The 15,161-nt window shown below is 43.1% G+C and overlaps 1 protein-coding gene across 2 annotated transcripts in view; it reads right to left on the bottom strand.

Moving 5' to 3' along the window:
* Window positions 1–2,517: 2,517 nt before the first annotated feature.
* Window positions 2,518–15,161, bottom strand: part of LOC110368831 — a 75,740-nt gene continuing 63,096 nt past the window's right edge. For both annotated transcript variants that reach the window (XM_021319082.2, XM_021319085.2), the window contains one exon: window positions 2,518–3,109. In XM_021319082.2, the coding sequence (XP_021174757.2) occupies window positions 2,864–3,109 (246 nt within the window). In that variant the 3' untranslated portion in view covers window positions 2,518–2,863. The remainder of the gene's footprint in view (window positions 3,110–15,161) is intronic.

The raw sequence follows: 15,161 nt of genomic DNA, 5'->3' as shown, positions 1-15,161 counted from the left end.
ATAAAGATGCAAGGTTTGTAAAGAACATGCAAACTAAGAAAATACACAGTCTTTTGAAACTGGGCGTCTTCTCCCATTCCGCCATCCTGATGGGCAAAGTACTCGGCTGGGCCCTATGTTTCCTTGTATGCATAATCATCACCTTGAGGAACTCCACTTTGAGAAAAGTTTTCCATATGTTGCATCATCAGCATCAGAACATTAGGCTAGTCACTGTAGTCGGAGTGGAAGAGTGTGTAGGTCAGAGGTGAGGAAAGCAATTTGATCAGATATCCTCCTCAGCGACTCATCAGCCTTTTCAGGTCAAGTCTCACTCCAAGCTCCAGTGAGAGGTTGGCTACCCAGAGAAGCCACTGCAACACAGGGAAGATCGCAAACTAACATAAATCCTACCAACGAATCCGCTGCATCTATTAGAGGTAGGGCTCGAGTCAAACGGCGTGACTGGAGGAAAAAATCAGATTTTACAGCCTGACGCCTGATTGCATGGCTTTATGGGGCAACTTCACCGTTACAACCAATCTGCCCGAGGAATGCAAACATGTTTGTGTGTGTGTGTGTGTGTGTGTGTGTGTGTGTGTGTGTGTGTGTGTGTGTGTGCGGTGTGTCTCGTGTCACAGCACAAAGACCTCTGCACACACTGCCGTTCGTTGGCACCGGCGCCCTGTTCTTACGTAAGTTCAGGTTGTCACGACAACAAGGCAACAGATCGCATTGGTCTCAGGCGAGTATCGGATGATGGGCAGCTTGAGGCTTCCAGAATCATTTCATACAGGTAAATAAAAGCTGAAGTTTAATTTACCAAAAAACGTTAAATGTAGGAATGTGAGAGCGGCAGCTGGAAGTCATTTATCTTACTCATGTTGGTGGAGATCAGCTGGCAACAGACCACAAACACGTGTCTACGTTCATGGTAATCCTACATTCAGCCACAAGAGGGCAGCAGTGCTTCCACAGGCCTACATGTGGCACTGCTATTAAGGCTTCCTTTCAACAAACGATACAAATGAAAAGTTCATTCGTCATTGATTCAATGTAAAACAATTGTCACATGCATTACATTCAATTCCCAAAGTATTTCCAGCATTTATTTGTGTGCATTAACCCTAACCCATGACTTACAGTTAATTTAGGGTTTTCCAAAAAAAATTGAATACTATATAAAGCTGATAGAAAAAGGATTTTCCAACAGAAAACTTGGTCCTGCAGAAAAGAGTATTGTGCAGTGTATGCAGAAAAATGCTATGTCAGGGCATCCTTTTGGATGAATTACTGCATCAATTCGTGGAGACGAGCAGCCTCCTGAGGTGATCCTGGAGCCCAGCTTGATTTAACGCTGGCCTTCAACTCGTCTGCATTTCTGCCTATGGTGTCTCTCGTCCCGCTCTTAACAACACAGCACAGGTTCTCTATGGGGGTTTGGGCCAGGCCGGTGAGCTAGCCAGCCAATCACAAATACGTTCGTCGGTGTGCTTTTCACCATGTTGGGCAGATGCCAAGTCCTGCTAGAAAGTGAAAGCAGCATGTCTCCAGAAAGCTTTTCAGCAGAGGGAAACTTGAAGGACTTGATTTCCAGATCACAAAAAATATATATATATTTTCATCTGGAAATAGGACCGCTGAGCAAGTTTCCTCGACCCAGGTATGGTGTTTCCGCCGTAGTCTCAAGGAATATTGCAGTCCGTGTTCGGCAGCCATCTGTGTGAGGCGGCTCCTGAAGCTGTGACTCCAGACACAGTCCACATGTCGGACTCCTCTAAACTCTTGAAGGGACTTTGTTCCAAAATCCTCTCCTGGCTGTGGATCTCTCTGCTGCTCGTGGCAATTCTTCTACACCAATCTTTTCTTTTTGCTCGACCGTACAACAATGTGTACTAGAGACAGCACCGGGAAACCGCCAGCTTCTTTAGCGACGACCCCTGGCGGCTTACCGTCCCTACTGAGGATGACTTTCCGCTGGAAACATGCCAAGTCAGGATTCTTCTTCATGATTGTGTTGTTCATTACATAACACTTAGAAATTCCTTTTCACTGTTCTTACGTAATATATCATTTTCTGAGAAAATCAAGAATTAAATGTTCATTGCACAATCATCTGTGTGTAATTATCTATCTATCTATCTATCTATCTATCTATCTATCTATCTATCTATCTATCTATCTATCTATCTATCTATCTATCTATCTATCTATCTATCTATCTATCTATCTATCTATCTATCTATCTATCTATCTATATGTATATATATCTATCTATCTATCTATCTATCTATCTATCTATATATATATATATATATATATATATATATATATATATATATATATATATATATATATATATATATATATATATATATGTATATCTATCTATCTATCTATATACATATATATATATATATATATATATATATATATATATATATATATATATATATATATATATATATATATTTATATGGGCTTTTTGAAGTGAATTTCTAAAATAAATTAACTGTTTGAGGCTATTCCAAATGACTGAGGTACACCTGCTTACCAGTGAGGAGACATATTGAAAGCTCTCACATCAAAGAATAGGAATAGGAATTAAAGTGTCTGTGTGTCAAATAAAAAGGTCCATTTTTTTTCCAATTTCACAAAAAAAGCTCCTCTTAAAATCCGTTCTTTGCTAAAACTGTAAGGATTTCCCGAGCCAATTAAAAAGTTGCCGATTGGGCCCCTTTCTCCCCAGAGTTCCCTCTGGAGCTGTTTAGTCGAAAAGAAACGCGCCTACAGGCAGTTGAAGGCTTTAAATAGGTTTTTCTGCGCTAACAGCAGCCTTTTTCGCAGAAATCACGGGTGTGTGAGGAAACAGACACTTACGGACTCAGGAACGAGCTTGAGCACACATTAACACCACTCCATTTCGCTCCACTTCCTCGTGGAGGTGAAGCTCTTCCCGGTCGCCTCTCTCTCTCTGGCTCCCTGTTCCATTTTCTCCCAGGAAGTGATGCACAGATTCACCGCTGGCATGAACAGCAGGCCCAGGCTCCCCACGGTCAGACACCATGCCCTCCTCCTGGTCCCTGCAGCCGTCCGTCTGTTTGTCCGTCTCCCCGCGCCGCCTCTGTGGCTGCAAAGGAAAGCGGGTTAAAGTGACGTCACACAAAGCCAGCTAACGTGAGCTTTACTGTATTGTCCCATTCTGTGATTCCAGTTTCGCCGCGTCACGCTGAAACACCCTAACTGGACGTCTGACTCGCGACGTGTTCCCGGAAACCACAGCCTTGATGTAATTGAAGGCTTTTTTTTCACTTCGGTTCCGCTTTGCTCTCAATGCAGACGTTGCAGCACAAATATACAAAACAGGAAGATAGAACTATTTAAACATATGTTTAAAGACATGGTTGGATCGGTGCAAATAAGCATTGTGTTCATCAGATTGACAGCCAAACTGTCTCTCTGGCAGCTGTTTTTTTTTTTTTTGTAAATAACTCTCCGTGACGCCCAGCTGAAGGTAAAAGCCTGAGCAGTTTGTGTCTAGGAAAAGGTAGGTCTGCAGAGTTGTAAGCGGCCTTTTTTTCCCCAAAAGGAGCCCATACCAAGCATTTGGTGCATATACTGCTCAATATTCTGTCATACTTTTCAGCAGGACCAAGATTTATGATATTGGTCTTATATATGATATTGGCATTTTCAAAAAACCTTAAATTTGGGTATTCATAAACTGTCAGTCATGGGATAGGGTTAATGTATACAAATAAATGCTGGAAATACTATGGGAAATAAATGTAATATATGTGTAACAATAGTACATTCGTTGTGTTAGGAGCCTTAATATATGTGTAACCTCAACACGGCCATTCCAGGACAGCAGTGTCAAGGACTGAGACTTCCGTACATGGGTTGCTAACCTCTGTGCCACCACTGTGGCTCTTTAATCTGGAAATATTACTTGTAGTCAGAAAAAAACGCAAACTACCAGGACTGTGAAGGACTTTAAGCTTAATTTGTGTGCTAAAGTTCTCTTTCAAGGGTATTAAGCTCCTGCCCAGCTGCAAGCAAAGTGGAAGACTCTGGAATGACCTGGAAATTTAAAACCTTTTTCCAGGCTTTTTAAAAAAAAAAAAAACTGTGTATGTATGTGGATATAAACAGCATGCACAAATATACAAAGAAATTATTGCTGTTGATGTGAAAGCTCGGGATTATATGTGTGTGTGTGTGAGAGAGTGAAGAAATTAACAATAACACTTGTGACTTCATTTAAATGTAAAATGTGTTCATTTAAATGTAAATGCTTAATACCATTTCTGTCTTTGTTTAGGAGGCAAAAAAATATGTCGGCATGAAATATTTTTTCATTTACCCATTTGTTTACACATTGTGTAAACATCAGGGTGTTATGATCAGCGATTTAGCCATTATTGGCCAGAGTTGAACATTTTATGGCACCAGGATGTTATCATTACAATTCTGAAAAGTGTTTGAAAATAAAAAATAAAAATATTTTTTGTACAAGCATGTTTTTTATTAGTGTCATTTATTGCAAAATTACATATTAAAATGCCCAAATAGGCTTTTTACACTTTCAGAAATAAGAAGATAAAATATGCGAATAATTTGCGATTAATCTCGAATTAACTAGTGAAATTATGCGATTAATGGCGATTCAAATTTCTAATCGTTTGACAGCACTGGTTATTTTGTTTTGAGATATACGTACCTGACTAATGTCCTATGAGAAATAAAACTCTTGATTTAAAGACATCTAAATCTGCCAGAGGTATGACACATTTTTCACTCAACTGTACAGGTGTAACACTAGTAAATACTTAACATTGGGTGCTTTTTTGTTTTTGAATAATTTAAAATTCAACGTTAAAAGTTGCATTTTTCAACTCTTTTGTATAGTAGCAGCTTTAACAGCTTCAGGGTGAAAAGCCGCTGTTTAACGTTACCACAGGAAGTTAGGAGAAAAGTGAATATGCTCCATGTGTTATAGGTCCCTGGGTAAATGTCAAACAGTGAGAAGGCAGCCCGGTCTTCCAGTCATCAGTGACGTTAACATGCAGCAGCATTCTGCAGAGGGCCTCTGGTTGTAGTGTGGATTTATGTTCCCTGGTGCTGAGGTTCAGGCAGAGCACATGCATGACCCCCACTATGCAGGGTGATGCTAGTAAAACTGATGCTGTCAGAAGAAGAAGATCAGCTTCACCCAAGAATCACAGCACAAGTTTTTAATAGATAGAAACGCGCACCGGAATCAGTTTGTTTTAATCAGTTAACAGTATTAACAATTAAAGGCTTTTCTAAAAAAAAAAAAGAAGCGCTAGGTTTTCTACCTAAGGCAGAATAACTAAATATTGCTTTCTGGGCTTAAATGTATTCTCTGTTGGATGTTAGTTGTCCTGTACTTTGTAAAAAAAAAAAAAAAAAATTGAACTTTGAAGCTTTTGAACTTCTCCATACAGAAAAAGTAAAAAAAAAAATGTGGCAACCATTTGGAATCAGCTACCCTGGGTCAATCATTTACGGAGCGATCGCACACTTTACAAGTATTTTGGGAAAGGTCTCGACCACCTTCACAGATCTACAGCGTGAACTTTGATCAACAAATTCTCTATTGAATTTCAGCCAGTTTTGCTTTACTTTAAAAAAAAAAAAGAAAACAAATTTGAAAATATATTTCATTTGAACATTATGGCTTTGTAAAGCTTGCTTAAAAAAAAGACTTTGTTGTAAAACCAAATAGAGGCAACATAGTATATAACCACCTTATGATGATGCATTTATCTGTTGATTGGACAGTAAGAGAGAGAGTTTAAACAACGCAAATGATTATAAAACGCCTTTAAGTGAGTAAATCAACAGTCAGTGTGGCAAAACATGATGATCAATCCAAAACGAAACTTTCTGACCTACATGAAACACGCTGGTGGCCGACAACTAGCGCTGAATATCAGCCTGCAGTGAAACATAGTGGTGACTAAAACTGTTAGAGGTCCATAGTGATGTATGACTTGGACCTATAGAGCAGGTTGAGTGTTTTTAACCTTTAAATACAAGAACTCACTCAGAGAAGTCATTACTAAGAAATCAAGCGTCTAGAGCCAGTCATTTTTATTCGGCCATGATTGCACACAATCAAGGAATTTGACTTGTGTTACGGCGCTCGCGGCGTTCACATTTGCTACACGACATGTAAAACAAACTACGAGCAAGCGTTGCACCGAGGCGGCTAGTGATGTCGCCATCTTGGATTAAAAATAAACAATCTAGACTTTATCTTCAGGGAAATATGGAGGCATCCATATTTTTTTAAAAAGTAACTTGTTGAATTGACTGGATAACAGCAACAGGGGAACCCAAATTACAAATGAGATCCAAGACTGACCCCGTCTGTGGCATAAACACTCCAACCCACAAGGCAGTAATAATCCGCAAAACAAGTCCATATGACTCAAAGCCTCAAAGGTCCAGGATTTCCCGAGAACTGACCCGCTTGGCGTGTTTTCTTAACCTGTTTCCTCCATGGATTGAACAGAAAAAACAACAAAACCATCTCCTTCTGGAGAATTTCAGACAAGCGGCAGATAGCTCAGTTCTGGGAAGAGTTCACAGCTCTACCCCTCCCAGAACAGCAGAGGCCAATTGGCTTCCCCCCCCCCCCCCCACACCACGCAGATAAACCATCCTAAAAGGCCAATTTGAAGCTGGCTAAAAATAGCAGCAGCGAGCTGTTTATAGATCTGAAGTTAACCAGAAAGCAGGTCTTTAAGAAAGGAGGAGGAGAGGGTTTCACTTCTCATTCTTCGCTTGACGCAGAAGGAAGTTATCAAAGAAAAAAAAAAAGCCAGAGTTCAGACTGTGGTCGTGTTTTACCAAGAGGTGGGAAATGGTGGGATTCTGGCAGCGGGGTCTGACATTACCATGACACATCATCTACTTACAGTAAACCAGACGAGTCATTTCATTGCTCTTCCCAAAACCTCCCGAATGCACAGACAGAGAGGCAGTCATGCTCTTAATAACCTCTCCGGATTGTTTTGGAGTCTTAGAACCCCCCACCTCCCCCCCTCCCTCCACCACACACACACTTACTTTGAATTTATGAAGAATGACTATTCCAGGCAATGTAGTATAAAAAAGATGGTGTAACTCTCTGGCCTTCCTGGCAGGCAGACATGCAGTAACCATGTGATGAATGTGCTTCTGACACACACACACACACGCACACACACACACACACACACAGAATCAGGAGAGTGAGTCAGCAAAAAACACGCTGCAGCCTCTAAATGTACAACTTAGCCTCTGCTTCCTCCCTGGCTTCGAGCCCGGACGGCTTCCTAGAACGAGCAGCTGCGTCTCAGCCGAACTCCTCGTGGCTTCTGCAGATTCCGTCTGGTGAAAACGCCACCGCCATGACTTCGAAACGCTCCTTGGCGGAAAGCAAAACATCCTCAGCCTCCCCCCCCCCTCCCCTTGATTCCGAACGGCCCTGCTGATAACGTGACCCTAGGTGTGAAGGTAGAGTGTGGAGGCGAACCTACTGCCAGTGAAAGATGCAAGCCTCGGACTGCCGGCGGCAGCAAACAGTCTGTGTGCAGCTGAAGAGTCATCTTTCACAAGGGTTGGCAGAAACTCATTGTCCATTATCTCTTTTATCAGATTTTGTGTTGTTAGAAATACTGGCTTGCTGATTAGCTTTCCGTATTTCACACATTTTTACCACAAAACCAGCTCTTATAAAGAGTTGAGGCATTGCTGGGTCGAGTAATGCTGTACGTCATGTTCTGCCGACACATTGTACAGGAATTTCTTTTGAAAAACCATGCCCTGGGGTAGTTAAGCTATTTTTCTACTTCTGTGGAACATGGTTTTGCATTCTTGCAAATCACACAATGATCTAGTGTTACAATAAAGCTACGAAATGCTCAAATTTCATCCACCCATTGTCTATACCAGCGTATCCTACCAGGGTCGTCTCCAGTGGTCAATGGTTCAGAGGTAGGGTATACCTCCAACATGCAGATTCTGGGACTGTTGAGGAGCCAAAAAAATGTTCTTTAAATGAGAAAAAGTACTTATAAAGATAATAGTTTTTTAACGACAATGTCATTTTTTGTCTTTTTTATTGTACATGTGCCATTATGACAATGTGGAGGTGACTGACCATTTGGTGTTTGAGCATCATACTTAGAAACAAACTGTAACCTTTTCATATAATTGACCTTCTAATAGTGAAACTAAAAAAAAAAAAAACCCAAAGAGGAACCAAGACACGGGTAACATTCTCAGAAGCCTCTTTGGGCTAAATGCCGGCAATTGTTTAAATAATTCATGCCGTGTCCTGAGAGTGGTATTGCTTTCTTATGACATTGATTGTAGTTGACGAAGTGTGAGTCCAAACTGGTCTCAAACACGACATGCCCGACTCAAGGGGGTGTTGTGTGTTAGAGAGTCAAGCAGGCTTGTCCTGCAGCATGGAAACAGGAACTGCGGCTTTAATAAATAATGCCACATCATGTTTGCAGACAATGATCTGGCGGCGAATGACTCCTGGCTTTCTGATCCCAAACAATAACTGCATGAACCAAGAAATGTTTAAACGGAAAGACTGGGGCCAGCGCATTACGTCAGCCACAGTCAACGTCGACAACGTTGTTTTTAAGTAAGAAATTGTGGGAACTTAGCTCATCTTGCCATGATCTGATGCCCTACTCTCTGGTAGTGAATAAAACATTTACAGTCTTGGATTTAGGGACAAAATTAGGATATTATAAAGAGAAGGACGAAGCATTTTGATGAGGCCTGAGCGTTTTGACTCGCTTTAAACTTAACTATGTGGCTCCGGTTCATACGTGTCATGATTTAGGGTTTGCTTTTGTTTTGTGTGGACCTTTCCTCACTCCTCAGTCTCCATCCAATCAGCTCAGTCCACCACTCTGCACCTGATCAGCCACACCCGCTGCACTAATACCCGCCTCACTCAACCACTCAACCAAGATGAGACGTTCTCAACCAGAACGTCTCTTCTTGACTGCTGCCTCAACACGCCCAGTTCCTGTGTGCTCAGCATGTTGGACTCAGTATCTCTGTTTGTGTTCAGCCCTCGCAGACGAAGGTTCCGGTGTCTGCGCGCTGCTCAAGACTGCTCTGTTTAAACCTTTTAAACCTATCAAGTTACAAGATGATTTTGTGATGCGCAAAAGACGAGCAGAGACAGCCCAGCTTCCATGGCTTCATTCCGACCATCCTGTGGCTAAGTAGCCGGAAAAAAAAAGACGGAGAGGTGTTTAATTTACATAAAAAATGAGGAAACTATTAAAATATGCAAGAAATTAAATGTTTGAGAGCAGCTGTTTTGGGAATTCGGCTGATATAAAATACAGCCTATGAGAGCAAAGACAACAGGAGAGTATAAAATAGATGCTAAGCAATGGCGTAATACATTTACTACATTGTAAAAGTAGTTTTAACCCATATTTTCTTCCATAATTTATGTCATACAATATATGATAGAAAAAGAGAACTGGTTCAACTTAAAGGTGTGAAACAGTCTAGTCTGAGCTTTTAGGATGGTGAATCTCCACAGTCGCTACATAAATGCTTGGCATGAGGGATTGCTGCAAAGTCAATGACCCAATTCCAGAAACTAGGTTTCTACTGGGTTTCCTTAGATAGAAAACAGTATAATTTGATTGGATTGACTCTGTAAAGTGCCATGAGATCACATCTGTTGTAAATTCATAATTATATATAATTATATAAATAAGCTGATTTGATTTAACTGATTTGCTTTGAATGTCTGTCATAACCCTCCCGAAACTACTTTGGGATTTGTTCAACACTGTCACTCTAAAGCAGGTTACAACTGCTTGAAAACTCAATGATCTCCATCTATCAAGCAGCAGAGGGAAGGATTTAGACCGTGAAGCTTGCATAAGCTGACATAGTTGACTTTTAAGCCAAACTATGCCCTGCTATGGGAGGGAAGTCATGAGATTTCTGCTTAAGATGGCTTTTCTGAGACAGGGTTGAAGGGGAAACAGCTTAACCTCCCTCTCCTCAGCTTCATCCTCTAGCTCAGGGTGCCTTAGTCCAGCCCTCGGGTGTTACTATCCTGCATCCTTTAGACCCTTCTGTTCTCCAACTCACCTGAATTAAATGGCTGAATCATCAGCATTGAGTCATTCGGCTCTGCAGAGGCGTGCTGACGAGTCTTTCACTCCATTCAGGTGTGTTGGAGAAGGGATGCATCTAAACGTTGCAGGACAGCAGCTCTCGGGGACTGGACTTGGGCACCCCTGCTCTGGCCCAAGTAAGTTCTGGATGTGCCCTAACATGTGGGACATGTCCAACAACATGCCAAAGGGTGACGTCCAGAAGGCCTTACCAGTTGGCCAAACCACCTAAACCGGCTTTTTTTTGAGGGAGAGGAGAAGCTTTTTGCAAATATCTAAGCTCCTCTCCTGATTTAGAGGTGAGTAGCCAATTCAGGAAAGAAGCTAATTTACAGCAATTGAAGGAGAGGATTGTAACTTGGAAGATATTTTATAACCTGCTGGTAAAGCGTTGCACCCGACTGCTGAAGTGGATGACAATTAAAAATTAAGTCCCGTCAAGCCTCGGAGGTTGCGTGATCACATGTCAGATTTCATTCCGGTCATTGAAAGTCTGTTTAGTTGCCAAATTCTTGGGTGTGTGGGTGTAAGTAGAGGCATTAAGGCTGGGCAGGTTGACAAATGAACTTAAAAGCCATGAGCTTAACAGGTTGCAGGTGGAAATTCCCACTTTGAAGGTTCGACAGAAATGAAAGAACACTACGTTTCAATCTATTCGCTTGCACAAATATCTGCTTTCTTCCCCCAGTTCTTGTGTTTATTGTGGTTGACGCAGGAATCATAGTATCAAGGGATTCGCAAGGCCTCCAAGTGCGTATGACTATAAAAATGAATGACACAACAGTCCCGGGTAAAGAGAAGAGAGGAGGGAAAGCAATGCGACATCATGAATGACGCCTAAACCATGACATGCTGGGTCTTTTCCAGAACTATTTTTAGCACATTTTCAGTGATCGTCCAAGTCATTGAACTTCCTGATTTGTCTGTGAGCCATTTTCGGCATCATTCATGTTTGTTTTTTCAAAGGGTAAATGCTGCCATTGACGATAATCTCTTAAGATTGATAATAACTTGTGGCGTACCTCAAAGATGAGTTTCAATCCTTTCATTCTTTCAGACTATACCGGTGCTTCACAAGTTTTTCTGTCATTTCCTGACGACACTGGACAAAACGCTTCCCCTTTTATTTAGATTTTTCATGTCAGTGTTTTGTTTTTTATCCAGATAAAATTGCTCTTTATTGTTTTTTTCCCCCCAAAACATTCGAGTAATCTCCGATTGCTGCTATGCTAACCCGTAGCTGGTTTATGTTCGGGGAACGTTCCCCTTTTTTTACTGCCGTTACCAGATTTTGCCTCTGTTCCCGGGTCCGGGCACACATACAAGCTTCTAGCTTGTGGGACAACTTCAAAACTCTCTCCCTGGCATTGCTCTGGTGAGAGGGAAGCTGCGCTGAAGCAGAGCAGGTTAGCTGCTAATGGCAGGAGTGTCGGATGAGAGCTTGCTGGATCGGGTTCGTTTGCAATGACGTGAGTTCTTGGAGGAACACACAGGTAAAGTAAGCAAACCCTAGTGACTATTGCTCCTGTGCACATACACACCCATTAACAGATACTCTAATGTAAAGATGCACCAAGCCAAACATCGGCAGCACCAGGTCTACGTTCCTTAGCTGTTGAATAAGACTGCCGTGCCGCCTTTTAACTCACCGTTTCACACCCTTGCTTCAGTCAGCTTGCCTCCTCGCAGTTCATCTCCATGTAATGCGTTCCGCAGCCCAAAACTGTCCCGTTCTTCACACCCTGTGCTCAGCCAGCGCATCCGCCTAATCACAGCTGTGGACTTCTCACTGTTCCGTCTCCGCCGTCAACCCTTCCCAGCCTCACGCCGTCCCCCCGACGGAGTGCTCACACGCCTGAGAGTTTCCTGACAGTGACGAAGTCCCCGGCGCACACTCCTCTTTCTCTTTCACTCTGCGTGTGTGTGTGTCCTGTCCTACGCAGGAAAGTGGGTGTGTCTCCTATGAAAAAAAATGTGCTAAACACAAAGGACGCACGCACCCACATGCCGATGCGCTATGGATCCGTCCACAGCAGGAAGATGTATGTGTTTGGGTGTACAAAGAGGAACCCCTCAAAAAATTCAGAACGTGTGTGAGTGTCCAGTCCCACACTGTGTGTCACTTCCTTGACTCCAGAGAGCACGATTCCCCCCCTTTAGGCAGAAGAGTTTTGTGTGTGTGTGTGTGTGTGGCCGCATGTGTATGTGAAACTGTTTTCCCAGGCACCTGGCCAGGATCCCACAAACCCCCGGAAGGATGAGAGCTAAGAGCGAAAACCGGGAGAAAGTTAGAAGGCAGCTGATTTAACACTGACATTTCAGACTCGGTGCAGATTTGAACTGACAACCCTGGTGGGGTTAGCGCCTTGCTATGGAACTTTGTAGGTGCACACACAAGCGTCGTAGTTCTGTGTTGGACCAGGCTCCTATAAACGGCGCCCCGTCAGCCTCAAACGTACAAACGGAATGATAAGCAGCAGGAGGACGAGAGCAGCCAAGGGACTCTATATAAAGAGCCTGCGTCTCCATGGCGATGCCAAAGGCAAAGAGAGGTTGTGTCCGAGTCACAGCCTCGGCTCCCTCCTCTCTGCGCACACAAGAGATTGTGGGAAAGCGGATGTGGTTCTCACACCCTCCCTGTGGGGTACAGGCCTCATTATTGCCACACACGGCCCAGAGATGTAGTCGTAGGGCCCGGAGCAGCTGTCTTTCCCTCTTTTTTTCGGCATCATCAAGCATGGGAAAGTCAGAGGTCAGCGATGGAGGAGCTTCTGATGGTAACATGGAATAAATCCAAAATCCACAGAAAAATATGCAGAAGATAGGTGCCAATAATTCTATACTGGATAGCTGTTTCTCAGTGCTGTCCCAGAAATGCTAAACACGTCAATAGCCTTCAGTTTAAGCCTGTTGTGGTTGTCATGACTTGCATGTGCAATCTTATCCTAGAAAGCCATTATTTAAAAAAAAAAAAAAAACTCCTGATACCAAGCAGCATCAACTTGTTGTCTGCCAACAGTGTGGTTGTCAGCGGACAGGAACTAAACCATTGAAGTCACACAAGTGCTGACTCTTCACATAAATATATATAGGTCTTGCTTAGCAATGGCTGCAGAAACACTTGTTCCTAACAGAGCACTTCGCTCTCAGACTGCAGGTCTGCTGGTGGTTCCTAGAGTCTCTAAAAGTAGAATGGGAGGCAGATCCTTTAGCTATCAGGTTCTTCTCCTGTGGAACCAACTCCCAGTTTTGGTCAGTGAGGCAGACACCCTGTCTACTTTTAAGACTAATCTTAAAACTTTCCATTTTGACAAAGCTTATAGTTAGAGTGGCTCATGTTACCCTGAGCTATCTCTATAGTTGTGCTGTGATAGGCCTAGGCTGCTGGAGGACATCAGGGTCTAATTTTCTCGCTCTACTGATTTCTACTGTTCTTCAGTCTACTGTTCTCCAGTTTTGCATTATATTACATTGAAATGACTGTCGTCATTTCAGCTTTTAACTTTTTGCTCTCTCTCCTTTTCTTCATAGTAGGTACACCTGGTCTGGTGTTCTGTTAACTGTGACATCATCCAGAGAAGACGGCTCACCCGCTACTACCATCTAATGTAGAACAGATTAATGGATCAATGTTTGCTTCTGTGCTCTTTTGTCTCTCTTGTTGTGTCTCTGCTCTGTCTTCTGAAACCCCCAGTCGGTCGAGGCAGATGACCGTTCATACTGAGCCCGGTTCTGCTGGAGGTTTTTCCTTCCTGTTAATGGGGTTTTTTTCTTTCCACTGTCGCTCCATGCTTGCTCTGTATGAGGGATTGCTGCAAAGCCATGGACAATGCAGACGACTCTCCCTGTGGCTCTACGCTTCTCCAGGAGTGAATGCTGCTTGTTGGGACTTTGAAGCAATCAACTGGTTTCCTTATATAGGAGATTTTTAACCAATCTGTATAATCTGACCCAATCTGTATAATCTGATTGAATTTGACTTTGGAAAGTGCCTTGAGATGACATGTTTCATGAATTGGCGCTATATAAACAAAATTGAATTGAATTATTATTTTGTTGCAGGTGAAAGGCTAGCCTACTATTGCTCAGGAGGACTGAGGTGCATAATTAATGCTGGACGTGTCTGATTTCACCATTTTAACCACATTCTGAGCTCCAATGTTGTGGTGGGCGGAGATCTGTGTTTCCAGATCACAGACACTGAAGCAACATCCAAGGCAGCAGGAGGACCCTCATGGCGTCAGCATGTAAATTACCTGGACAAACGGGTTTTGGACCCCACGGTAGAACTGACATCAGCTAGAAGGTTCCACAAAATCACGTTCAGGAGGGAAAAGCTTTTGGTCAGGCCTCTTGATCAAGCCCAGCCACCAATCAATCACGTTTAGACACGTTTTTGGGCTTGGCAGGAAAGTCCTTGAACTGCTGAACAAGGTAAATGTCTTCCAATCATATGACTTAGCTCTGAAACCTAAGGGCCATTGTGTGTTTTTGGAGAGCCTTGCCTCCGTCAGCAGCTACGGTAATCCGTCCCTGGAACAGTTGCAGGAAATGTGGGACACGGCAGCGGGTATAAATACAGCTGCTCACTCAGAGGAGCCGAGAGCTGGAGCTCCAATTAGAGAGCGTGATGCATGGCCGCTAGCACACATGGACTCACACGCAGATGAGCCGGACCTCCACCAATCTCTGCGTGTTTATACCATTACTCAGGAGGGACAGCACACCTGAACAGGGAGCATGTTTCTCTCTAATGAAGCCGAACTCCAGTTTACCTCCTGCAGCGACTCAGCCTCTGACAGAATGAGGTCTCTGCTCGCGCACTAATTAACACGCCACACTATGACCGACTGGACTCCCGACAACGACCCGTTACGTTCCTGTCAGCACCCGCCGGATAAAGGTTTGCCTTTATGTCTTTGTGGGAGGAGATAAAGTTCCTCTGAGTGTCACGTTGACACAGCGCGGGTCAAAGGTACGGCAGTGCCACGCCTC

The sequence above is a fragment of the Fundulus heteroclitus genome, chromosome 17 (assembly GCF_011125445.2).
Source record: "Fundulus heteroclitus isolate FHET01 chromosome 17, MU-UCD_Fhet_4.1, whole genome shotgun sequence".
NCBI classification, from domain to species: Eukaryota; Metazoa; Chordata; class Actinopteri; order Cyprinodontiformes; family Fundulidae; genus Fundulus; species Fundulus heteroclitus.
The sequence above is the reverse complement of the archived record's forward strand: the minus strand, read 5'-3'. Positions and strand labels throughout refer to the sequence as shown.